The sequence below is a fragment of the Odontesthes bonariensis genome, chromosome 1, assembly GCF_027942865.1.
Source record: "Odontesthes bonariensis isolate fOdoBon6 chromosome 1, fOdoBon6.hap1, whole genome shotgun sequence".
Classification (NCBI taxonomy): Eukaryota; Metazoa; Chordata; class Actinopteri; order Atheriniformes; family Atherinopsidae; genus Odontesthes; species Odontesthes bonariensis.
Window position 1 is genome coordinate 17,651,654 of NC_134506.1, and position 25,269 is coordinate 17,676,922.

General features: G+C 39.1%; 1 protein-coding gene across 1 annotated transcript in view; it reads right to left on the reverse strand.

The window, feature by feature from the left end:
- Positions 1–2,424: 2,424 nt before the first annotated feature.
- The window catches only part of LOC142383555 (uncharacterized), an 89,031-nt gene continuing 66,186 nt past the window's right edge, over positions 2,425–25,269 (reverse strand). Inside the window, exons 3-4 of the mRNA XM_075469191.1 lie at positions 4,059–4,373; positions 2,425–3,988 (exon numbers count right to left, since the gene is read on the reverse strand). Coding sequence (XP_075325306.1) covers positions 3,576–3,988; positions 4,059–4,373 — 728 coding nt within the window. The 3' untranslated portion in view covers positions 2,425–3,575. The remainder of the gene's footprint in view (positions 3,989–4,058; positions 4,374–25,269) is intronic.

Consider the following 25,269-nt stretch of genomic DNA (forward strand, 5'->3'; position numbering starts at 1 on the left):
AGGGAGGTGATGAACTTAATGCAAATACTTCAGCCAGTAGGTTGTTTTACATTATCGGCTACTGTAAATGTGGAGCAGCAGCCTGAAAGGACAGAGGTCATATTTTTAATATGGTAAGATGTTTTAATTCCTGCGTTTTATCTAATATCTTGTTTGTACAGTCCTTGACTGTACAAATAATTTGTATCATTAACATTATTACGTGTCCCCCATTTTTCTGAGTCGGGTCCTACGTGGGTGTAGATCGGATGTTTGTTAGGTATTGATTAGTTTTAATGAATACCATGTTCTCTCTCATTTAATTTCATGCTCACGTGTGTATAGTTGCGTTTCTTTAGTTGCACTGGCACCGACTCATTGATTTTTCGAGACAGTGAAAGTGGTGATATGATAACCACAGTTTTTGCTTTGTTTTTTAGACAAGACATGAGTTGCGGGAGCGCAGAATTCTAGGTGAACATTTCTTTCCGGAGTCCGTTTCAGCCGTTCGGACATTTTTTGAGTTGCAGCTAAGCTAAGCTTCAACTTTAGCCTGCCCGAGACCAGGCTAGTTCAGCAGCATAAACTACCATGGTTACTCAGCGGGCGTTCAAATAAGCCACGTTTATGATGGAACGGAACTCACGCTAAATTTAGCCAGAAGTAGCAAAATAAGCCAGGCTTTCCGCTAAGCCAGCTTCTAGGAATACCCCCCTGCTGAGACACAAGAAACACAAGTTAATGACAACAATAACGCCAAATGTACAGAATGTCATGTGACGAAATAAAAGAGGGAAAAAAGGTAGCAAAGTGAGGAAAGGGGTGACATAAGAGACCCCCCCAGGAGTCTAGGCCTATAGCAGCTTAACTATGGGATGTTTTGGGATCACCTGAACATCCCCAACTATAAGCTTTATCAAAAAATAAAGTTTTAAGCCTGCTCTTAAAGTTAGTCTGAATTTAACAGGGAACCAATGAAGAGAAGCTAAAACTGGAGAAATGTGATCTCTCCTGTTTGTTCTCATTAGAACTCTGGCTGCAGCATTTTGGATCAGCTGGAGGCTTATCAGAGAATTTGTGGGACAGCCCAATAATAAAGAATAATTCAACCTGGAGAGACTCACACGGAGAGATAGGGAGACAATTGCAAGCAAGGTTTATTGTCAATATTCTTTGGCGCTCGGGCCCCGGCGGAGGACATGCAAGCTGAACCGCTGTGAGCTTGCAAGTCCGGCATAGGGAGATAGATGCTGAATATCTTCCCCCCTTGGGACCCGAACCTGGTGGCGGAGTCATACGAAGGAAGCAGATGTCGAGGACTTGAGACATCGGGTGGAGATGGGGAGGTGGTGGGATGCAGCTTGCTGACGAAAAGGTAGAGCCCAGGAAGGAGCGCCTTATATGTGGATCTGGATGGTTGATGAGCGATTGCCAACACCTGGTGGTTGATGAGCGATTGCCAACACCTGGTGAGTCTGCCATGTTGAATTTGCGGCTAGCCTTCATTTCAACCTGGAGAGACTCACACGGAGAGATAGGGAGACAATTGCAAGCAAGGTTTATTGTCAATATTCTTTGGCGCTCGGGCCCCGGCGGAGGACATGCAAGCTGAACCGCTGTGAGCTTGCAAGTCCGGCATAGGGAGATAGATGCTGAATATCTTCCCCCCAAAAACTGAGCCGGGGCCGAGCTGGTGAGGGACTGGCTGGAAGGTGCCTGTGAGAAGGTTGCCCCCCCCCAAAAAGAGGAGTGAGCCCGCCTGGGCTGCCTGCAGAGAGAGAGAAAGGGAGTTAGCACGCTTGGCTGCCGTGGATTGAGCCCGCCTGGGCTGCCTGCGGAGAGAGAGAGAGAAAGTGAGAGTGAGCCCGCCTGGTTGCAGCGGATTGAGCCTGCCTGGGCTGCCTGCGGAGAGAGAGAAAGTGAGTGTGAGCCCGCCTGGCTGCCTGCAGAGCGAGAGAAAGGGAGAGTTAGCACGCTTGGCTGCCGTGGATTGAGCCCGCCTGGGCTGCCTGCGGAGAGAGAGAGAAAGGGAGAGTGAGCCTGTCTGGCTGCCGTGGATTGAGCCCGCCTGGGCTGCCTGCGGAGAGAGAGAAAGTGAGTGTGAGCCCGCCTGGCAGCAGCGGATTGAGCCCGCCTGGGCTGCCTGCAGAGAGAGAGACAGTGAGAGTGAGCCCACCTGGGTTGCCGGAACAGTGAGCCCACCTGGGTTGCCGGAACAGTGAGCCCGCCTGGGTTGCCGGAACAGTGAGCCCGCCTGGGTTGCCGGAACAGTGAGCCCGCCTGGGTTGCCGGAACAGTGAGCCCGCCTGGGTTGCCGGAACAGTGAGCCCGCCTGGGCTGCAGGAACAGTGAGCCCGCCTGGGCTGCAGGAACAGTGAGCCCGCCTGGGCTGCAGGAACAGTGAGCCCGCCTGGGCTGCAGGAACAGTGAGCCCGCCTGGGCTGCAGGAACAGTGAGCCCGCCTGGGCTGCAGGAACAGTGAGCCCGCCTGGGCTGCAGAAACAGTGAGCCCGCCTGGGCTGCAGAAACAGTGAGCCCGCCTGGGCTGCAGAAACAGTGAGCCCGCCTGGGCTGCAGAACAGTGAGCTCGCCTTGGCTGCCGGAACAGTGGGCCCGCCTGGGCTGCGGGAACAGTGAGCCCGCCTGGGCTGCAGGAACAGTGAGCCCGCCTGGGCTGCAAGGAAAGTGAGAGAACGGGGAGACTGAGCTCGCTTGATTTGCCATAGAGATAGAAAGCCCCCTTTTGCTGCCAAGAGATAGTGCTGCCAGAGAGAGAGAGAAAATCGACAATTAGAGCTGAAGGACTCCACCACCAGTAGTTGCGAGAGCTTACCTATAAGCTGAGCGAGCGCTTTTTTTTTTTTTTTTTTTTTTTTTGCAGTGGTGTATCTTGTGTACATGCAGCCACGCTGAAGGACTCTTTATGTGGTCTGCAACATATCCGCATACCAAACATATTGTGTCACAGCACAGCCCTGACTTCCCTTGTGGGAGATGCAATGTGAATACCGTTTAAGGTAATGAGAACATGTCCTCCAATTGTAAAGTTCTGCCTTCCAGACAGCATGAGAAAATACGCCTGCATTTCTCACTTAATACACGCACGATTTCACATCAGAGTCAACATCATAGTCAGTTCCATCGTTATCGATATTTCGGTCACTTCCTGGTCTGATTTAGTCAATATCATTACCAGTTAATAGTCTATCATAGTTGAGCTGCAACACTTTATGAAACATGGCGTCACCAACATCTTTACATGCTGATCATGTGTTAACAACGCCTTACCCAAACAGTTTGGTCAGTTCTTGGCTGGCTTTGGGCTGCGACATCATTTCGTTAGGCTAAGAAATAAATGGTCCTGGTTAGCAAGACATCATGGTTTGTGATCATTCAAAGAGGCACCACTGAGGATGCTGTGATGGTGGTAACAAGCTGACTTTGACTTTAAGTGCTGGATCGAACATCTGTTGATTATCAACTGCTAACGTAGGCTCGAACCCACGACCCTGAGATTATCAGTCTCATGCTCTACCGACTGAGCTAGCCGGACTGTTACCTGTACGGTGATCACTGGAGGAGCGGAGGGAGCCGGCTTAACGGAATGTAGGGACAGAGGGCGCTACTGTGGCCGACGGCTTGGCAGGAGAAGCATGGGTTGCGTGAGCCAACATAACCAGGAGCTCGGTGTCCAGGACGGACCAGTCCAGGCGAACACCCGACTGTGACAGAACAGAGGCGGCTTTTGAGTCCAGCTCGACTCGGCGCTCGGGATAAACAGAGCAATAACGTCCCTGTGGACCCCGAATGCAGCTACAAACTCGCCGATGGAAAGAGGCGGGGATCGGCCGAGCGGAACACAGCCGTGAAATCAGAAGAGGGAGCGACCTGCCGGTCGACCACGGGAGAGGGAAGCAACCAGGGAGACCAAGTTGATATGTTGCCCCTGCAGGATCCTTGGAGCGAAGACGAAGCGAGACATGAGCGTGAGCGGGCACATACGGCTGGCCTAGGCGAGAGAAGCTAGCGTGAGACCGGGAAAACATATTAAACCAATGAGACAGAGTACCATAACTTACCCTGCGATGGCCGGGCGGGCGTAGGCGAGGGAAAACGCTCCTTAGGAAGAGCTGAGAAGCCAGCTGGTTCGGCTTGAACCAAAGAAGTCGGCTCGGAGGCTGCGCGACGGCTGCTATGTCGGGCTAGATGTAGGTTGCGAGAGCGTCTCTTTATATTTACCGGGCTGCTTACCGGGCTGCTTACCGGGCTGCTTACCGGGCTGCTTACCGGGCTGCTTACCGGGCTGCTTACCGGGCTGCCTGGTTTCCGGGCTGCGATTTGGCTTGCGAACCATGCAGCTTGCTGACGAAAAGGTAGAGCCCAGGAAGGAGCGCCTTATATGTGGATCTGGATGGTTGATGAGCGATTGCCAACACCTGGTGGTTGATGAGCGATTGCCAACACCTGGTGAGTCTGCCATGTTGAATTTGCGGCTAGCCTTCATCAGTCATCCAATCTTGAAGTAACAAATGCATGGACAAGTTTTTCTGCATCACTCTGACAAAGGATGTTCCTAATTTTGGCAATATTATGAAGGTGAAAGAAGGCAGTCCTAGAAACCTGTTTAATAGGTGCGTCAAATGATAAATTCTGGTCAAAAATAACTCTGAGGCTCCTCACCGTAGTACTAGAAGCCAAGGAAATACCATCTAGACTAACTAAATAGCTAAATAGTTTTTCTCTGAAGGGCTCAGGTCCAAAGGCAATGACCTCTGTTTTGTCTGAATGTAGAAGCAGAAAGTTCTGAGTACATATCCTGTCAACAAAGACAGATTGATCAATTCCAATATGGAAGTGTTGATTAAAGGGAAAACCTCCTTAATAGTCTGGTTGGGATTGGGTCTAAATACAAGTTGATGGTTTAGAAGAAAATATATATATTATATATCCCTCAGTTATAAATTGAAGAAATTTTGAATTAACACATGGAGAAAGAAGAAAAAAAAAACAACCATCAGTCTGACAAATTAAAACCAGCATCTTCCCTGAGGCAGCAATACCAGTCTTTTGATATGATGGCACAAAGACAACTTCTTCAAACTTGCATCAGTTCTGAAAGACTGTTTTTATTGGACTTTTTTCTGTCATTATACCATTAGAAGGCTCTGTTTTTGTAACTAAAATAACAAATTCTTATGCAAACAAATTTCCATCTCCTCTAAAACCTTCCTGCTTTTCTCTCAGATGAAACATCCTGTTTACCATAAGGCAGACTCAGGCTTTACAAAGAGATCCCTTTATTTGTTCTTGCTGAAAAAACAAGAAGCAATTTCAAAAACATTCTTGCCAATTCATTCAAATTATACAATGTATTAATTTGACAGTAACAATTTCTTTAGCTTTCATGATTTTGGTTGTTGTTGTTGTTTTGTTTTCAAATACGTCTCACAGCATCCCTCATTTTAACTTTGAATTCAATATTTTCTCTGACAGACAGTAGTCTTTTCTGTCTAACCACTCCTAATCACTTAGATTTAATGACTGAATTAATTGTCATTCCCAAGTTTGGAGTGGGGGTTTTACAGTATTTTCTTGGGTTAATGAGCGTGGCATTACACTGGGTGGATTATACTTCCCCTGTTAATATTGAAATGCTAATAATGTGGCACTATTCTGCTGTGTTGATTGGAGCTCAACACTAACTTAAGAAGTTTTAACTATTGCTTGTCAGAATACAAGTGACACCTGCTCCACAGTATCTACCTAATTAATGTAATTACATATTTACATATGATCCTGGTCTCTGAGACACCATCACGATATTCTAAATTGCTCCATTTATTTTATGGGTTTGAGTAGTTTTAGTTAGACTTTATATATGAATGCTTAGAGATCAAATGACCCAAACTTTGGATATCTACTTGCAGTTGACTGGTGAAGGCATGAACAGGATGCCTGAAACTCACAAATGTAGTTTTTCATTTTTCGCCACAAGCCTACATTGTAATGAGCTGGGAATTTCCTGGCAGCAAACGTGTGGTGATTTTGGGTGCTTATCATGGCAAATTTGCAAAACTGTTGTTGACTCGAGTTGAAGAATTGCAATCAGAGAAAAACAATTGGTTTGTATTTTTCAGAGTATTTTCATACGAGTATCAAGTGCAGACTGATATGTTCAGAGCATTCTGTAAAAGACCTAGGTTCTTGCCTACAATGTAATCCACATGAATGAAATTCCATTCCCCAACCCACAGTTACAGAGAAACATCAATAATTACATTGCATTTGAAAATGGAGCAACCTACAACATCTTGATTGATATGAAGGTTATACTATTGAAGTTATCAGTGCAGAATCTTGCCATTCGTATATTCCGTATGAAGGTGCTCGACATGGTCGATGGCTTTCGGTTTGGATTTTACCTTTTGGTTTCTGCCATTGATGTCATGTTCTGTTTAGATCTCAACTAGTTAGATTAGTTTTGTCTTTCTTATGTTAATTGATTTTATTTGTGTGGCCGTGCCTTATAGTTAAAGTACTTTCATAAAACTCAGGGGTGAGCAGAATGAAAGTCACAATACAGGTTCAGTGTTAAAAGAATTGCAAAGAGAATAAAATAGTCACTAAAACCAAGATGTTCTTTGTAAGGTATCTTAGAATAGCCAGAGCAGGCCTTTAAAAAGGCTGTGGGTTGCTCTTTGTTACAGACTGCTAACAGGCCACTCACAATGGCCTGGCAACCCCTGTTCCTGACCCAGGCGCTGTGCTTCAGGCTTTCTGTGGTCCCCTCTTCGAGTTGGGTCAGACAATGCTTTCCTCTCAGTGGGGGACTCCTTCATCCACTATTCAGCCTTGTTCAAATCACAGCAGCTGTCCTCCTTATCTGAAGGAACGGAATATTGTCACCTGATTCACACTGGACCTCAACTGCTGCTTCAGGCTGGACCTGCTCTTTGGCCCCTCTGTACCCTCATCTTCCCACTCCACACAACCCCCTGTCCAGTCTTGGGCCCAGCAGGAAAAATACCCTCCAGCTCTTGCGGGACTCCTCTCCAGCTTATGCTCTCATCTGTCAGTCTTCCATCTCTCTTCTCTCCTCTTGTTGCTCCCCTATGTATCCCATTTATTCCTTCCCAGCAGTCCGCACTTGTTGTTTATTTCTCTAACTGCTGTCTGGGGAGCCAGTGACTCTGGCCTTCAGTGGCAGTCAGAAAAACTCACACTGCAAACACTGCTAAAAACTGCTAAAAACTATTACAACCACCCAAAAATGAAAACACAGACAAAAACACAAACATTCTCCCATAAAAAAACACACAGAATGAATTATTTTGAAATTGCAAAACCCTCAAATCATGCTGTAAAAAAACAAACAAAAAAAACAAGATGTGCAAAGAAAAAAAGCATGCATTTGTCAGCATTTCTATCAACTGCCATATATCAATGCCGCAAGTTAAAGCCTGTCCCTCTCTTTATTAACTCTTTTTACAGTTGATTTTGTATAAACCTTGATTGTAATAACACTTGTTTCTGGATGAATAAATAATATTATTAAAACAACCTCAGTTACAGCCACTGTTAGTGCTTGTGTAGATCAATTCGATAGAATTAGAAAAGATTATAATCGTACATTTTATCTGTCAGAAAGTTTTATGTCAGTGTTATACTAACAGATGTCGTTTACAGCTGTGAGTACATTGTGCTCTCTTTAACTTTCAGATTTGGTGTGTGCATATCCGGCGTTCATTTATGTGACATGTAACATGATTATGGCATTCTGTGACATAAAAGTAGTGCCTGAAATGCATCGCCATCTTTGCAGCTCTAACTACTACTGAGTCCAGTTGAGAGTAAATAATATATAGTGGACATTTGGAACACAGCACAGGTTTAAATCACTAATTGCCACCCATCTCTTAGCTGTTTTGTATTAGAAATAACCTCCAGTGTGTGTATCGCTTGGGTTTCTTTCTTCTTTGCCAGATCTTTGTGTTAGTCTCCTTTCATGGTCTGTTCTTGGCATGCTAGTTCCTGTTTTTTTTAATCATTATTTTACTCTTGTTGAATTTGCTCTCTCTGGCGTACCTGCCCCTGCGGCACTTTACATTTTGTTCTGTTTTGTAAGTAATTAAAGACTTTTGTTTTCTATCTGAATGCCTCCTGTGGATTCTGCATATTGTTCCTCTTCCTCCACACATCACTTTGTGACGTTGCCTGCTGTGCCGACTGGTTCCTATGAATTCTAACACTTTTAGCCTTTGTTGAAATTTCTATGGTTAACGCCAAAAATGTCCCAATTCGGCTTTGTTGTTGTTGTTGAAAAAACAATTACACATGACCATGTCATTGTTTTTCTGAGGTTGTGTTTATCTTAACTAAAGACCAGACCAGATTAGATTTTTTTTCATTTTAATTATGCCCTGATATATAAGATCTCAGAATTGAAAGACAGTTTACTTTCTTTTTTACATGACTGTAGTATATGTGGCAAAAATATACACTAATAAAATCTATAGAATTGTATGACAACAAGTGGATTGGGTGATCTTGTAGAATGTTGTCTTTTCCATTCAGGGGCAGAAATTATACTCCAATGATACCCTGCTGTAGTTTCATAAATTTTATTCTTTTCTTTTTTTACTTGCAGTAATGTTTATGGAAACTTAGCAATTTGGGAGATTGTATGTATTATCCACCCTACACTTGCGATATTGCGACTAGCTTCAGTGGGGTTAGGCAATAATGAGATGAAAAATCTAATTTTCACAAGGCGATGCTCTGTTTGGTTTGCGAGGTTGTGGAGTTCCTCTAAAAAAAAAAAAAAAGGCTTTAATAGGCTATTAAAGGAATTGTCGGAATGGCAAAAAAAATAAAACATTCCGCCATTCCGACAATGGGAGAAAAAAAGTGTCGGAATGGCGGGACGTTTGATAGAAAATTAAGTGTCGCCATTCTGACAATTGGAGGCCCATGTCGGAATGGTGGGATGTAACCTGAACGCAGGCATCCGTCAGAATCATCTCGTCGGGCTTGTATATAAGTTCTTACTGATCCTTTTCCTAACCAAGGTGGCCTGTGAAAGAACATTCTCAACACTCAAATTAATCAAAAGCAGACTTGGGAGCCACATGTCAGCAAACAAGCTGGAGGCATTTCTGTTGATGGCCACTGAGGAAGACACCCTCATGGTACTGGACACAGACACAGTCATAGATAGGGGGGCTGAGAAGAGGGAATTATTTAGAAAGCTGCTCTTGTAGGGAAATAAGGTAAGAGGAAGTTCTTGAAATGATTGAGAAAATATTTATTGCAATCTAACAGTTGTCATATGATTCTTTCAAGTCTGAACTGAATATTTAGAATAATTCATCAAACACACATACACTCTCACTGATACCTGCTAACTCATCGCAGTAGTTTTGAGGAGTTGCACGGCTGATATACATATTCAAGGGTGCACCAACATGGATGGTGTACATGATCATATGCGATGGGTCGTTCTGGCCGAAATGCCAGGGCAGTTTTTTGTCCCAGTCTATCTCTGACCATAAACTAGTAGTTTTGGTGCTTAAACGTCAGCAAACAGGATGAAAATAACAGAAAATTAACCTGCAAGACAATTAAAAATAAGAAAATGGAACATCAGTTGCAATAAAGGAATAAGAATGCTGTCTCATATTTTTAAGTGCTACAGCAGTTCGGTTCCATCCTGGCTTTAAGAGTGGTCTTTTACCAGTATTTATTCAACATCAGTTGACAAAGAAAAATCACTTGTCCTCTACATCAAGAAATCTTTTGTAGGAAGCACAATAGAGGAATTTGTGTGTCCTCAAAAAAAAAACAGCTAACTGACTGTGATAGAGTTTATGGTCATTTCAGCTCTTTTTGTGGTATCAGTTTGTTGTTTGTGAAGACATGTTTCACATTTAATCTGATAAAGCATGATAGTTTGGATAGTTTGTGTTATTAGGAATGGGACAGACTGACCAAATTCAGGTTGTGCAAAATGTAAATTAACGTATGTTAATAATCTCTTTTTACACTTCTGTTACTTCTTTCAATTGTAACATAATAAATAAAAATGAAAAATAACAATTTGTGTATTTTTATATGAAATTTAGATTGATGTGCAAAAATTTCAAAAAATCATCGCATTGGTTACTTGGTGTATTTTGATGGGACATATGATGAATGATGAATTGATGGAAAAATAAATGGGGCTTCAGCATTTTCAGTCTGTTGGATGCATTTGTCATTTTTGCTGTTCTGTGCACCATTCACTCTTCACTAGATCAAAGAGAAGGTTGAAAAATACTAAGCAGCAGATCTTGACAAATCAATTGCACCACGTCATGAACTGATTTAGGTGGAGATCACCAAGCATGAACACTGAGCAAAAGACCAATGAAAGAGATCAGCCTGACCATCAAAGTTGTCTCATTCAGTAGGAAGCTAAAGAGTGGGAGTCAGTGATGTGCAGAAGAGGGACAAAAAACTCAACTTATGAGGGAGTTGCAAGTGACCTGCGTCAACCTCTCTGTTACAGTCATTACTTGATGCAAATAAGAGTCAGAATTTCAGGGTCAGCACCAACAGCAAAAAGAAAGGCATGAAATGAATAGCAAGACAGATAACTGCATGCTGATTCAATTTCCCTGCTTTTGCTTTCATCCCATTCTCATCCCCTTCTTTGATAACTGACATATCAGTATGTTTGCTGCATTCATTTTATTCCTTGTAATTCTGAATGTTTTAACACTTCATTTACAATTTAGTTTTAGATCTATGATGATGAACCTCATTTCTACGGAAACCATTGACAGTTTTTTAGCAGCACTTTTCAGCGAGAAGCTAATGAATATACTTTTATTATGCATTGTTATTCACCACCACATTATTTGTGTGCTAGTGCTTCATGTAGAACGCTTAACCACTCTTTGCAATAGATCTGGAGAATTTATACAAGTAATTTACATCGGGTTTAAGACACTCGATATATCTGGATGTCCTGTTACCGTTTTTATGAATAACGCTCCTGCTATTACTGCTGGGTATGTATTCATCACACTCAGTCCCAAAAATAACCCAAGCCTAATTATCCTGCCACCACTGACTGATGTTCGTTATGAAGATAACCTTTCCAACAAGCTATAATCCTGTTGTACTATCCAAACTACAATGTTTGGATGAAGTAGTAAAGACAATAGAATTACTGTTTGGTTGTAATATTTTCATCTATTTATTTCCATGATGTTTGGAACTCTTATCTGCTGGTAGCTGTTTTGGGCTACTGTACCCTACTTCCTCAGCATCAAAGAAGACTCATGTCAACAGCTAGCAAGTGTATGTTGTGTAACATTAAGCAGCAAAAAAGCCAGATATTTCCATTAATATTTAAGTTGAGACTACTTCTAAAGCTAAAGGGAGTGTATTTTAATTGAATTAGTCAATTTTTTTCTCCAAATTCTCAATTCAACTCACAAAATTGCAATACAAAAATGCTCCAGTCAGAATGAAATGGATAGTGAGTGAGCTGTTATGACTCAGCATTACACCAATGTCAGTTATTGGTTGTATTTATGGTTGCACTGTTTAATTAATGAAATGATGGTGATGCTTACCTAACAGATAACCAAGATGTAACTTGTAAAGATAAATCATCAAATAACAGTAATGTCACTCTGTGACATATTGTGTGCAGCCTTAAAACCATTTGCCAGTCCAGTGAAACAGAAAGAAGCTGATATATAACTACAAGAAGGAACATACCTTTCAACTCAAATGCGAGGATTACTAGAGAGAAAGTCATCAGATATGGCACAAGCCTAAAAAATTCCAACGATAACCTTCACACTGCAATGCCCCTAAATAAATGTCAAATGCTATCTGCTGTTAGCTCAGTGGAACCATTGAATCCAATTTGCCCAAATGGAAGTGACGAGATGTGAGAAATAAATCCTGAAATCATGTTCTGTTTAATTATTGGAGAGAGAAAAAAAGACAAGACAAAACATTGGTAAGTTTCTTCATGTCTACTGAATCCTGTGGTTGTGAGAGTGTATAAATGGTGTGAATTTCATCACATCATATTTTGTCCATTTGAAAATTTCGGGTTTACAATCCCATGTTATAATTTTTTGTTTATTGTCTGTGCCTGTTTGTGTAACAAAGAGCGATGTATTTGCTTCACTAACGTGACATTTATGAATATTCAATTAGGGCAAGCTGCACTTGTCCCTTTTTCCTGTGGAAGGTTCCAGAGGCTTGTAATGAATCCAAGGTAATATCTATCTGTGTCTGCCTCTAGTGAAGGCTCAGACATCACTGTGTTTGTGGCTAATGTATTCAGGACAGAACATCAAACCTTAAAGGTCTGACCTTTGGGCTCACACCAGTGTTTTTGATGCAGCCGCTTCACAATTAGAGGATGTCTATCACAGGGCTTTTACATACAGTAAAGTGCATATGTATTTTTTGTTTTGTTATCATTATATGTGCATGCTTCCCTCGGGGACATCTCAGGCTCTGATTATATGTTGTAGATGTTTTTTAGACATACATAAATTGCTGTTAAGTTTGTATTCAACCAACCAAGGACCCAATTATTTGCCTCGCCTTAACAAATAATCACATGGTTGAAACACAGTCATCTTCAACGTCTTTTTTTTGCCAACATTTCAATGATTACATTTTTTTCTTGATCTTTTTCAGAAAGATGTTGTGTTTAACTTAACCTTGATATTGTTATTTAAAATTATTTTAAAAAAAGAAGCTGGTATCTTATATCAAATAGATAGACATTAAATAAGAATAGGATTTTCCATGAAATTTAAATGATTACTAACAAGCAAACTGACTTGCTACATTATGAAACCATAATTATATACTATCAATTCTTCAATCAATATGTTTGGTTTTGTAAATAATGTTATATCAAATTATATATACACCTTTTCATAGAGGACCACAGAAGAAGTTAAGGAGTGCATTTGACACTGTAATAGGGGAGACAGGAAAAAAAAGATAATGGGATAAAGGTCTTCGATGTAGTTACAACTTTGCAGCACTTCAGTCCCTGCCCACCCATGCTTACTTCAACCTTTTAACCATACTGTCTCAGTGAAAATCTGAGTACTGCAGTTGTCTCTAACATGGCCTCGTGCTCCTCATTAGATAGTATAACCTTTGATTTAAAACAAGGCCTATCGAATCTGTACACTCTCATTACTTAGTGCTTATAGTCAGAATCTTACCTCCTGCCTGGGATCCAACTATCTCAAATCTCATTTGTTGTGATTAGAAGTGGGGAATTAAGGCACGATTGTATTTTCAAACAGAGGCTTTGGGAATGTCTGAGAGAAACAGTTCAAATGTTTTTAGAATTAATTCTAATGAATATGAAAAGTAATCATTGGTCAAACAGATAATTGTAATCAACAATCCACTGTCTGTTCATTTTTATGACACTAATACAGTATAAGACTGGTGAAAATTAAATAAATAACACACACCATATGAAGATTAACATCCTATTACTGGCAGTGATAACTGGAATATCAATAAAAAATGTATTTATTTTTGGCTTTTAGACTTTATAAACAAAGAAATTGCACATGGCATATTTGCCATGTCTACAGCAGAGGACAGGGGAAAGATGGCAGACTCTGTCAAACAGTGTAAAACCATGTGGGAATATGACATTTCTGTTAAATTGCCCCAGTTGTAAACACAATTATCATCTCCACTCATAAATAAGTAAGTAAGTAATGTGTGAAAAATGATTATGACTGTGTAAAAAAAATAACAATTATCCAATTAGATTTTAGTTATCGACCTACCTACGTCAAACCTACAAGAATGAATTACTGATGTGTTATGTACTGACTTGTGCTTTGAAGAAAAGCAGTCCACAATTTAAAAAAACATCACAGTTTTATTCAATCTAGAGAACTGTGCTAATGTTTTAGGTATGTATAGAGATTGTTATCTGTTATGGAAAATCTTGTGAAGTCAGAACACAGAAATTCTCAGAAAACACGACAGGTTAACAGAAACAACAAGGTTCTCGGCTGAGGAAAATCATATTACAACACATAAAGACAACATACCAATTTTTTTTCCAGGTACTAAGAATACTCAAAATACTCTGTTGTAGCAAAATTGCAACGTGTGTGTAAAGGGATAATGATAAGAATGTTCCATCCTTCTTTAGATTACAGCTTTTAATGTAAAAATGAGCAGACAACCTGACAGTACAGCAAGAAGCTATCTACTCCCACTGTGATAGCTATTTCTGGCCTCTAAAAGGCGTAATACTTTATATTATGACCTCTATCACAAAATGAAAATCTCGCCGCATTTTCCATTGTGGCAGATTCAAAAACTATCTTCAGTGGTAACTTCTGCAGCAAGTCCTGCAAATGATGACATGCCCCTCAAGGAGCCTTAAACATGACATCCTAAATTCCATCTGAGTTTACAGAGATTCTGAGGAAACAGGTAAATCTACAAGGAAGCTGTAACAAGTTCTCTAAAATGTTGAAACAGTCAACTCAACTCTATTTCAGTGTAGCAATAATAATTGGTGTTGTTTTTAAGGCAAAGTTAGGTAACACAACAACATAATTTATTATTTCTGTCAACATAAGTTATGAATAAAAACATTCATGACAATAATCATAGAAACATCTTCACTTTTGTTTGCGAAATGAAAATAGTGTGCCAAACTGTCTCAGCTCTACTAGTCCATTACTGTGTATCCTGTGGTCACAACACAATACCTCAGCTTCCCCTCATCTTTGAAACTGTAAACTGGCTGCTGCTAAATTTAGTTTTGGTCGAACTCCTTCCAAATGATGAACTTTTTCCTTGTAAATTTGATTGTAATTTAAAATCATGCCTTAAATCCCTGCTGTCTAATTTAAACTGCTGATACCCACATTACATGCAAAAATCATTGGTGACTTAATGTTGTTTTCACTGAACCAGTGAGAATATCACCTATGTTTATAGTACATGTTACATACTTCTGTAAGAGACTGTCCCCAAAACATGCGGTTTAAAATATGCCTAATAAATGTATGGAAAGAGCCTGCTTGTACAGCAGGCTTAAAGGGGAACTGCGGTATTTTCAACATTAAGCCTCTTTTCTGAGTCGTCTGCAATGTTTTAGAACCCCCCTCACCGCTTTTTTGATGTTTACTGCTGTCTCCGGTATTTGCCTAATTTTGATTCTTCTCAACCTGCTTCAGAATGGCAAGTCATGCGCATGTCTAGAAAGGTCCGTAAAAGCACAATAAACGTCCGTTTTCAAAATAATCAACTCTTGACAACTTGACATTTTGTACTGGATGTTCGTTGATATTACTCCGCCACCGCTAAGAAAATAGTGCGAGCATGAACGAGCTGCCAAATAAAACACGACAGAAGCAACTTTTCGCCACGAAATTTGATATGGATTACCAGTGCACACCAGTAACCACTCGGGTGAGTTGATTATTTTGAAAACGGACGTTTATTGTGCTTTTATCCTTTAAAGACCTATACATGCATTAGAAAAACATGTCAGAGCAACTGCATGTAAAGTCTGAAAAATGGTGTCCATGATAGTATGGTCACATTGCAATTCTAACATTTTGACCTTGTTTACTGAATGTGATTCAACTTTTCTTTAGACACCAAAGAAAATCGTATCACTAAATCAAAGCTGCTTCACAATTAAAGTGGCTTTAATTTACAAGCACTTAAATAATTGCAATACAACAAGCCTCACATTAATGAATGGAGAAACAATATAATATCATTACAAAAGCTTTGTGAATGTATGCATTCGGTTTACAGTTACTTTGGAGCAGCCTCTGATTGTGTTATAAATAGAAATCTGTCTGTAGCAGAGCTGTATGACTGAAGAATTATGAGGGCAAAACACTACCTAGTTTTTATCTCACATTAAAAGTTGGGAGGCTCCGAAGAAACTTCTTTCCATCTTTATCTAACCACTTAAAGGGTGATTGGGTCAATCTTAATTTTTTTTGTCATAATAATCATAGAAGCTTCTGTTTTTTTTCAATGCTGGTTGCTAAAAATTCCTGACTAAGATGTACTTTCACCACTTCCTTTTTTCTCTCTGTATTTCTGCCTCAAAATGACTGCTGTCTTGCAACAATTAAATACAAACATGCAGAAATGGGCTTAATGTATTTAGCTTAATGTCTTTCCCTTTGGATTTTAATGTAAATATCATGTTCTTAAAGCTGAAGAGGGCGTTTTATACGTGTCTTTTAAGTCCACTTCCTCATGCAACTGATTCACTTCAGTTTTACTCAGGGTCTACCTTCTTCACAGAGACAATGGTCCTGCTGTTGCCTGAAGCCTCTTTTAACCTTTGTGCATTGCTTTGGTGTTTGGGACACGTTTACAATGTTTGTTAAAAAGAAAAAGCATGCAATGAATTACTGTTTTCACCTGAGACTCACTGGCCTTGGCCCATTTTCTGTGAAGAACATGTAAAATAAAACATTTCTCTGAGTGCACACTGTGCACCCCAACACTTAGTGCAACATATGCGGTGTTTGACTTTTAAACAAAGGGTAATGAAAATATGGGGATTTTTGGTGCACACAATTTAATATGATAAAAGTGGTTTGTTTGTGTGCCCAACGGATCGAATTTCCCTGAACGTGAGCTGGAGACTGGTTAGTCTTCTGAATATTTACAAGGACTTTGCCAGAAGCCTTGTCACAACCACTAAGGCTCCTGATAAAGTTTTGCATGCATAGCCTTGCCAACATACATCTACCTGCTGGAACACTCTGCTGTCACTTGGGGATTATCCCCCCCAAAAATCCCGAGCAACTGGATGTGAACACTACAGCTTTGCTCTGCTGTGAAAAAAAAACAGAATCCAAAGCAGACAAAGGTCTGCATTTTGGTGTGTTAATAAAAATATCTTCCAGTGCACATAATGTCTGTGGTTTTCATCCATGATTCTTTATTCTTTACCTTTTTCACACTTCTTCCTCTTTGTGATTTAAATATAAGATTAGAAATGATTGTGTCTTGGCAAAGTATCAAACAATAATGTCAAAATCTGAGAATTGTATGTAGATGATATTGGAATATCATTCCAATATTGCCAGATGACACTATTTTACCAAAGGTAAGGATAAAAAAGTGCATTCTTTATAATACATTTTACAAAAAACATACTCATTTGCTAACAAAGACAGCATACTGTTTTGAAGATTCTGAATACTTACAGGTTTCTCTTTTTGGTTTGATTGAAAGGAGTTCAAAAAGGAGAATGCAAACTTACCCATCAGGAAGAGAAAAAAACTAAAAAAGGTTTTTAGTAGTTTTTAGTAGTCTTTTAGTAGTTATTTCAGTTTGGTTCAAGCAACCATCAGTTTTCACAGTCTGTGGCTAAGGAACCTACTGAAATATATGTGTAGAGGAGTTTGGGTTCTTGTAATAAAACTGACTTCCGCCTTTAGGAATCATTTGGCATTTGAAAGGAAGTGGTTGGTAAATCCCTGTGATATGAAGCTCTGATTCTTTTTAGATCAACATCAGAGTTAGTTTTTGAAAACATCCAGTCATGTATGTCCATCATAATTTTCCTTTGTAAAAAAAAAAAATTTAGTTTTTATTTTTTGTTACTAAAGGTCTCGACAAACTATGTCAATTAAACTTCCCATGTAGAGACTGTGTAAGCAGGTACTGTTGTTATTACACTCTTAGATTGTCAAATGTGTCTTTTTGCTGAACTTTGGAGAAAAGATATAGACCTAAGAAACCTTTACACACAGGCCTGTAATGCACAACTACAGCTGATTAAATTTCAATATAAATCATTGCTTGGGCTTTAAGCTCCATTACGGACCAACTACTGTTATGTTGTTCAGCCTTGTTAGCTATGGTTGCTATTTGAAGTACCACTTAGTGCTCTTGGGTTCTGTATGTGTCTGTCTTCCTTTTTTTTTTTGAACAGAGCCTGGAAGGGTTTCAACACCTGCTGTGCTTAAGAGTGGCCATGGTGGTATTTCAGTCTTTGCTGGCTGGAGACAAAATGGTAATTTGCTTAATCTATCCAGAGAAGGCAAAAATCATTGCAGTGCTGAATTCCTGAAGTTAGATAACTGAGTACTATATTCTTCCCTGAGGTGATATGCACATGCAGTTTGGCGAACAACAACTGTGCCTGTAGTTAATAAAATGAACCAATGACTTTCCCACATGGATCCTATATAATTATTTTTTTTACCTATTCTGAATCATTCTTGCAGCCATCTCTTTATGCAAGTCTATCTGATTTGTTCAGTCCCTTTTCTCATTTCTGTCTCACACACTCAAACGTTAAATGTATAATATAGAATTACTCTGTGGTCAGCTCTCAGTCTAAATACATCTAAAGTTTAAGTAAAAATTGTCTGTAGTAAGTATAGCTAATTCCTTGTGTGCATACTACACATACATACATACTTTTTTTTCTTTAAATTGCTTGTTTTGGATTATTTTATGAATTATGATTATTATTAATTAATTGAATTCCAATTGGCTTGAATTGGACTTACTATCTAAGTGCCTTGAGATGACATTTGTTGTATTTGGCGCTATATAAATAAAAATGAATTGAATTGAATTGAATTGAATTGTTTTAATGCTGCTTTATGCTGTTCTTTTCCTTGTCTTTATGTAAAGCACATTGAGTTGCCTGTGGTATGAAATGCGCTATATAAATAAAGATGCCTTGCCTTGCCTTGCCTTGCCTTGCCTTACACACACATTTTACTCATCCATAACATTTTACTTCTCCACTCGTCCATAATCTATGTAGCCGAAAGTGGTGCCCAATGGTGTATGGGTCATAGAAAAACAATTTTTTGTCAAATTTAAGCAACACCAGCTCCAGGAATATCAAAATTGTAATAAGACCTACTAAAGGTGTATTCTGTTCCTTACTCTATGAAAGGCAATGTTTTAACTTACACAAAACAATGAATAAATGAAAAATGTAACTAGCCACAAACTTGCAATTCAATTCAGTTTTATTTATATAGCACCAAATTACAACAAATGTAATGTCAAGGCACTTCAATAATACAGTCCAATTAGAGTCCTGTTCATTGTAATCATAATTGAATGAAATCAAATTAATTAAATTCAAAATTAGTCCAATTCATGCATACAGATGCAATTCAAAAACCATTTCCAAGCTAAGAACACCAACAGATTGCACTGGAATTTCTGTTCTGTCCAATCTCCCGTCCTGAGCATGCATGAGGCGACAAGTTAATGACAATGATGATGCCAAATGTACATAATGTCATATGAGAGGGGGAAAAAAAAAGAAAGAAAGAGAGCTAAGTAAGGAAAGTGTCACATTGGTAGCGTGGTCGTGAAGGAGGACCCTGATAAAGATATTTCAAAGTAAAACTTGATTTATTTAAACAATCCAAACAAAAAGCGCAGCCGAGCCGGTAACCATAAAAAAACCTAACTATGACAAAACAAAAATTGAAAAAACAAAACCTGACTAGGAATGTGAAAAAGACAAAGGAAAGGACAAAGCTGACTTGACATGGAGCGGCTGTGACTTTAACAGTGACGGTGAGGATCTGGCAAAAGGGACCCCCCGCTAGGCCTATAGCAACTAAACTATGGGATGTTTCAGGGTCACCTGAGCCATACCTAACTTTAGGCTTTATGAAAAAGAAAAGTTTTAAGCCTAGTCTTAAAGTTAGAGAGAGTGTCTGCTACCTGTAAACTCTGTGAACCACAAGTAAACCTGTAGTTTGAGAGCAAAGTGTTTTGCTGGGAAAATATCTAACGATGAGATTTTGTCTGAATCGCTGTTTCTGTGCTATGATGCATTCTGAATCCTGACTGAAACTGTTCAAATTGATTATTTCTGTGTAAATGATCACAAAGTTGAGTTTCAACCATTTTTTCATGAACTTTAGACGAAAAAGGAAGATTGGATATAGGTCGTAATTAGCTAACAATTCTGAACCAAGAGTAGGTTTTTTAAGTAAAGATTTTATTACAGCAACCTTAAAAGCCTGAGGTACCGTACATATCCTGTCAACAAAGACAGATTGATCAAATCCAGTATGGAAGTGTCGATTAAGGGGAAAAACCTCCTTGAACAGTCTGGTTGGGATTTGGTCTAAAATACAAGTTGATGGTTTAGAAGAAACTATTGCTCAGAGAGATTGACTAGACAGAAGCCATCTCAATGCAAATCAGGTTCTAAAGATACTTCTAAATCTACTGTACTGGATGATCCATTACTGATAATAGTGGGAAGGATTCTATTAACATTCTCTCTTATAGAAACAATTTTACATATGTAAAGTAATTTGCATTCTTTCTTCTTAAAAGCAAATGTCTGCCATTCTTATGTTGGAGTGAACAGATGTATAAAGTCACAAGACTCAAGGCTTGAGAAATATTTTCTTTCAGCCTCTGAAATGGCTTCGTCCCCATCCAGGGTCACTGCCATTTATTTGCACCAGCATGAAAATCAGCCCGAAGGCATTTCATGGGACAATGTTCTGCACACAAGGTAGCCTGAAAATTTTCACAATGTCATTCCAATTGAATCAAGTTTACTTTCATCTCGCATATGAAGACTTCTTTGTGTGAACTGTACTAGCCTACATACAAAATGATAGGAAAAAAAATACAACAAATGCTGGTAAGACCTTGAGTTCTTGTTCAATGAAAACACCTAAATCATAGTGTTTTTTTTCTTTTGATAGTTGTGTTGATTTGGTGATAAAATAGATAATTTCCACATTTAACAAACTTTATTCTGTTTTTTTTTACAATGGAAATATCTATGTACCTGGCAGATGTAATACAGGCATGGAAATGCATCAAAGCCACACGTCTTTTGGCATGCTTCCTGTCAGCAACTGGATGTCAGCAACTGGATGTCACCGACGATGGCAGTCACCTGGACAGGCCCCTCAGGCTAACAGATATGTCAGCTTTCTCCTTGGCTGCAGTTGACTCCCCCTCACCTGTCCTGTGAATGTGGCCAACTGATCTTTGGCTTGAGGTAATCAAGGAGAAAAGGAACTGAGAGGACAGAAAATAAAAGAGAAAAAGTCGAGGAAGGGAAGGAGAAAGAGGTTGAACTGGAAGAAAGATGCAGACAGGGACCAAAGATCATGTAAGGGGTTAACACCTGGGACTGGGACTTGATCCAGCTTGGACATCTTGTCGCACCTGTTGCATTGACTTTCTGGCAAGCACTAGTGAAGAGAGTGAGGTGGTAGCCATCTGCTGCATCCTGCCCTTTTCCAGTGTGTTACCATGGGGATTTTCTTGTCTAGCCAAATGTACAGCAAAGACCGTGCTGATAGACAACAGCTACCACCCACCACCCATGCATCCCTCCTGAGTTGATTAATTTGTTGATTTTTCTTATTAACATCCTCTGGCTAATGTTAGTGTTAATCAAAGTCATGAGGACTAAGTAAGAGTTAAAGACAGAATATTAATGATAAACCTCCCTAAGAAGTAAATGAGATAAATTGTTTTAGGAACAGATTCTCTGCCTTCAATACAAAAAAACTTGCAATGTTAAGAGCAGAAGAGGTTTATTTGCCTTCAGTCTATAAAAGATGAAAATGTGTCCACATTTAGGGACAAGACTATCAAGATGGACAACTCTCTGCAGCATTTATGGTCACTTTTGTATTACTGAAAAATTTGTAATATGTTCCCATAGCGGAGAAAGTGACAGCAGTATCTGAGGATAGAAAGACATCCTGATAAAACACCAGAAGTCTAAGTCTTGAGTAGCACTTAAGTGGACGAAGGGTCCATCCAGTATTAATGCTGAATATTAATGATTCACCACATTTACCATCTAGTGCGTGTCATCCATGTTGCTACTCCTATTAGGCACACAAGAAAATGCACGACTGAACCGGTTAGTCATTATTAATATTCAATTACACATCAACCCACAGTGGGTTTTAAGTAAGGGTGTGCATGTGGGTGTGTGTTGCCTATTACTGTGTTAGAGTAACAATCCTCTCTTGGTTTCATAGGGTTTGACTATTGCTTTTTATTACTTATGGTGTGTCTTGTAAGCCCATGCGGGCTGGGCACCTTTTTGGTGTATGACACCGTTTAACAAAATAAACAAAAAATAAACGTAGGGCAAAACTGACACTTTGGTGGAATTTTTACAAATTGAATGTTCCACTGGGACAAACCATACAATATAAAGTATTATTAAAGTAATATGCAACTGCTGTATACACCTTGACCATGAAGTGCCAACAAAATTACTTTTGAAACCAAACTGTGAGTAGTTATGTTGGTTGTTGGTTACACCTGTGAGATGTAGTGTCTCCACAGAGCCCACAGGATTATAGAAAACATAACACACTCCCACCTCAGCCTGTTCACTTTGTTGCCATTTGGCAAGGAATACAGAAGGAGCTACAGCCTGACAGCACAGCAATATCTTTCATCACACAACGATATTACAGAATTCTCTTTTGTTATGCCCTCTGCATCCCTACCGGCCTTCAATAGCTGTGCAAGGCTCTTTGGTTCAGATCGAATGGTCTTTTTTGTTAAGGGATGTTTCTTATTGAGTGACCCGGAAGTGGTAGCCATGAAAAGAGCAGTTCAAATTATCTAAATTCGAAGGAAAGAAACCTCAATGCATCTTTTGTTATCTCTTTTTGCATAGGAAAAACTGGAGCATCCTTTATGTATAAAATTGAATAATTTCATCCCACAATTTTTTGCAACTGCAACTTTCAAAGTCACTCTTGATTAGATTTATCAACTTGTATTTTCTGTGGACACATTTGAGGACAGGAGGGTCAGCCTTTAACGGCAATATCTTTCACTTTTAAGTTGCTTTATCTTCTTTTTGGACTATCAGCCTTGACAAAAATTGTTTTATTATGTTTTATTATGTCTTATTATTCGTATATATATGATTTAGCCTCAGTGTGACCACGTGCTAAGAAAACTGCATGAGATGAAGTGCCTAAAAGACTTTTTGTAGAATGTTTTTGGAGCATCTGCAGTTTCAGTGCTGCAGACCCACATCTCAGCCTCGTGTTAGTGTGGTTGGATTCTCATTGCAGTGAGGTCATCTTTTTTGCAGGTCTTTTAGAATTTCTCCTACCATCATTTCTAAACACCGTGATATTTTTTTGGAAAAATTAAATGGTGTAATTTCTTGACAATTCCACCGGACCCTTTGGGGGGTTTATGTGGTTCAGTATCTTGGTTGCATCCCTCTTGAGTGCACCATGTATCTGTTTGTATTTCATTCATTTGACTTTAACTTTATAATGAACTTTAAATGAACTTTAACTGTAATTATTTTAGTATAGATTCAATGTAATCATCATGACGCAAAAAAAAAAAAAAAACATAAATTTTGAACCAACTGATTTCATAAAGCTGAGTCCATGGTATGGGCTTTTGCAATGTCACTAATGGGTCTTTGTTTTAGCCAATTAGATGGAGTGTGTAACTCAGAATAAGTCACTTTGAGATCAGAACCATTTTTATTGCTTAATATACACTTGCCTGTAAAATAAAGTCTTAGTTGCTAAATTATTTCATTGGAAGCAGACTGCTTTGGATTTTTATTCCATGTCATAGATATTCAGACTGTTCTGGACTTATTTGCAAACACGATCGAATGTTTGATAGACAGGCTTTTGAAATTTGATTATGCTTGAGTGGTTAAACATAAAGTTATTGCTCTTTGAAAAATCTATTCTTTTTTAACAATGCAGTTTCAAAACAATCAATTACAATGAACTTGGCCATGATATTGAAGACTCCACTCAATACAAGCAATACAGTTCCTTTGCAATAATAAAGGAAGTTTTTGCAACACAGGAACTGTTATGGCTATTTGCTTACAAAGTCAGTCAAGCTCCAATATTGTGGCAACTGCTCCAGCTGTGAAATGCCTTCATTTGAACTGAATTTGTTACATTTTTAACTTACACACCAGCTGCGTTTATTTGTGCTCTCAATGTCTGGTAACATTTTGCCATCAAAAGTCCAATTTTTTCATCGTGTCCTTAAAAGTTTGAGTACAGAATATATCTTTAATCACAACTTCAATATTGCACAGCAAGAAGAAATAACAAATCTTGTAGTTATTGGCTTTTCTCTTTGTTTTTTTTTTTTAACATAATACCACTGCTGAAAAAAGCTTGGCTGATAAAGGGTAGAAAAACTGCCCTTGTGTAAAGAAGAAAGAAGAAAAAACACTGTAGAATAAATACATTGATTAGTGCAGCTAAATTGTATATGCTGACAGATGTGACCACGAGACATGTGTTTCTGTACAACTACTGTATTGAGCACAGAGAGCTCTAGCGTGTTATCACAGATCTGTCAAAGATAGATCAACAGTTTTTGTGTCGTCTATACATAAAAAAAAACACAATGGGGTTTTGAAAAATTGTCAATTTTAAGCAGTTAAACATTTGTCGACCTGCAATTTGTCAGATTTCATTCAAAATTCTATTTTTCAACATTTCTGTAGTATTCAGTTTGCTACAGATTTGAACTGAAGGATGTTTACTGCATTTTATGGCATGAACTGTTTTATAAACTGAGCGTATCAACAACACCATAGTGTATTTAGAAAATTTTGCCCAAAAATAACATCAAGTCAGTGAAGTGGCAAACAGCCCATGGATAAAACAAATATACTATATGTCAGAAATACTGAAAAATGGACTAATTAACATTATCGGGCAAGTGCATTGGCTAACTCATGTACCACATGTGACAGAACGCTGGAGGCGCAGCTCAGCAGAGGACGACACAAGAAAGTGTGTCATGCTTTTTTTTTTTCTCCTCTGGCCTAAAATGGGCAGTAGCTGTAACTTAATAAAAAACAAATTGATAACAGGAACTAGGCTACCCTGTCTTACTTGTAACAAGAAAACTTATAGTGTAAATTGTTTTTCTTTCTCTTTTTTTTTAATATCAAACAATTCTTTTTTACCAGCGAACAATATGGTTGAGAGAACATTTAACCAAGCATTTATCCATGGGGAACTTAAAAGGTGTGTCATTTTTATCTATTTGCAGCCTCTGTGAAGGGTATTGGGGAGGTATAACCCTGGGAGCTTTCTACAGTATTGAAACAGATGAGGTTTATTTTTTGTTTCTGGTCTGTGTAGCTTGGACTTGTCTTTTTCCTTCACCGTGTTATACAAACATCCCACGCAAAAATATATATCTACAAATTTTACCGAAGGAAATTCAAATCAATAG